This window comes from Orycteropus afer, unplaced genomic scaffold (genome assembly GCF_000298275.1).
Source record: "Orycteropus afer afer isolate SDZICR_OR568_19922 unplaced genomic scaffold, OryAfe1.0 scaffold05835, whole genome shotgun sequence".
In the NCBI taxonomy this organism is placed as follows: Eukaryota; Metazoa; Chordata; class Mammalia; order Tubulidentata; family Orycteropodidae; genus Orycteropus; species Orycteropus afer.
Window position 1 is genome coordinate 2,034 of NW_006927422.1, and position 2,051 is coordinate 4,084.

General features: G+C 44.9%; 1 protein-coding gene across 1 annotated transcript; it reads left to right on the forward strand.

The window, feature by feature from the left end:
• Positions 1-463: 463 nt before the first annotated feature.
• On the forward strand, positions 464-1,293 carry LOC103213538 (zinc finger protein 781-like; the record flags this gene model as incomplete). Its single annotated transcript, XM_042783510.1, is given in 2 exon segments — positions 464-660; positions 764-1,293. Coding segments are annotated over 2 exon segments (727 nt in total), but the record flags the coding sequence as incomplete, so codon positions are not given.
• Positions 1,294-2,051: the final 758 nt, after the last annotated feature.

The following is a 2,051-nucleotide window of genomic DNA, read 5'->3' on the forward strand; positions in this document are numbered from 1 at the left end:
AAACCCACCAGCTGCTCCGTGGAAGGAAGATGGGGCAATCTACTTCTGTAAAGATACAGCTTCAGAAACCCAATGGGGGTCGCTTTGAGTTAGAATTGACTCGATGGCAGTGAGTTTTTGTTTTGTTTTGTTTTTAAAGTATCATCCACGTACCTTGCCGCTGTCCCAGCATGCTTGCTTTGCCTTACTGCCCTCTCTATATAAAGGTCTTTTCCTGGAAGGAAAATCCAAATACTCGTCATGTCATCATACCTTAGGGTGGAACAGCTTTTGTGAAAATCCAGTATTGTAAACTAGATTTGATGATGGTTCATCTATATCAGTTGGAATAGTGTGACCTCTCCCAGAGTTGTATTTAATGACTTCAGAATTCATTGGTCTCATCTGATAATACTGTTTCTGCTTTAACAGGTTTTTGTCCTAACAGGAAACTGACATGTCCTTATCTTGTTTATTGTTTCAGATTGTAAATCAAATGCCCAGAATGAGAAATCAACAGATAAGCAGCCAAGTTCTGAAGAAGACTCTCATACAGGATTCCCAAGGGATATTACTACCATGATTACTGATAATAAACATGAGGCTGTGTTAGAAAGGCAACAGGTAAACCTTGAAAGCGAAAGAAGAAAATCTCCTCTCCAAGACCTAGGTTCCAAGGAGGTCACCGAATTATTTCCTATTAATCTCACCAAAAGAGAGAAACGTTACATATGTGCCGAGTGTGGAAAAGCCTTTAGTAATAGCTCAAATCTTACGAAGCACCGGAGAACACACACTGGGGAGAAACCTTATGTATGTACCAAGTGCGGGAGAGCTTTCAGCCACAGTTCAAACCTTACCCTTCATTACAGAACACACATGGTGGACCGGCCCTATGACTGCAGCAAGTGTGGGAAAGCCTTCAGTCAGAGCTCAGATCTCCTTAAACACCAGAGGAGTCACAGTGGAGAGGCACCGTATCAGTGTAAAGACTGTGGGAAATCTTTCAGTGGTAAAGCCAGCCTGATTCGTCATTATCGAACACACACTGGGGAGAAGCCTTATCAATGTAACGAATGTGGGAAGAGCTTTAGTCAGCACGCAGGTCTTAGTTCACATCAGAGACTCCACACTGGAGAGAAGCCGTACAAATGTAAGGAATGTGGTAGAGCCTTCAACCACAGCTCCAATTTTAACAAACATCACAGAATCCATACTGGGGAGAAGCCCTATTGGTGTACTAATTGTGGGAAAGCCTTCTGTAGTAAGTCAAATCTTTCCAAACATCAGAGAGTCCACACTGGAGACGGGGAAGTACTATAACTGTCAAATATGCACCACCACCCCCTTTTTTTTCCTAAACCTTGTACTATGAATGCTGGGGGCTCTGGTGGCATAGTGCTAACCAGAAGGCTGGTGGTTCAAACACACCAGCCACTCCTTGGAAGGAAGATTGGGCAACCTACTTCTATAGAGATACTGCCTCAGAAACCCAAGGAGGAGTTGCTGAGTCAACTCGACTCCATGGCAGTGAGTTTTGTTTTTATGAATGCTAGGGAAAAATCCAGTAATTGCAGTATAAACTGGTGGTAGACTCACCATCAAGGAGTACCTGAGGAGTGAGAGCTCAAGCATGGAACAGTAGGAAAGCCTTCAGAGAGCCTCAGCGTGTTCCTCACCTGCCATCTCCCTCACCATATTTCAGGTCCCAGTTGACCATACTGGTATTACCGTTTGTAGAGTTAAAGTGGTGTGTGCTGAATCGGTGTCACCTTCCTGGGTGGACAGGGTTGGCCAGCAAACCACACTCTGGAAGGGGAGGGAAGGGGTGGTGATGGTAAGGAGTTGCCATACTGGGTGACGAAGTGACACCAATCCTAGTGATGCCACTGCCTTGGTGGCCTGTTCCCTAAGGTACCAGCTCTTCCACCACCACTGCTGCCACAGACACTGGAATCATTTTGGTGTCATCCCCTCTGACAGTGTCAGGGGGTGTAATCTGCACCTCCCACATTTCCCTAATAACACCACTGTGCCAAATACAATTAAAGGAGAAACTTTTTTTTTTTTTT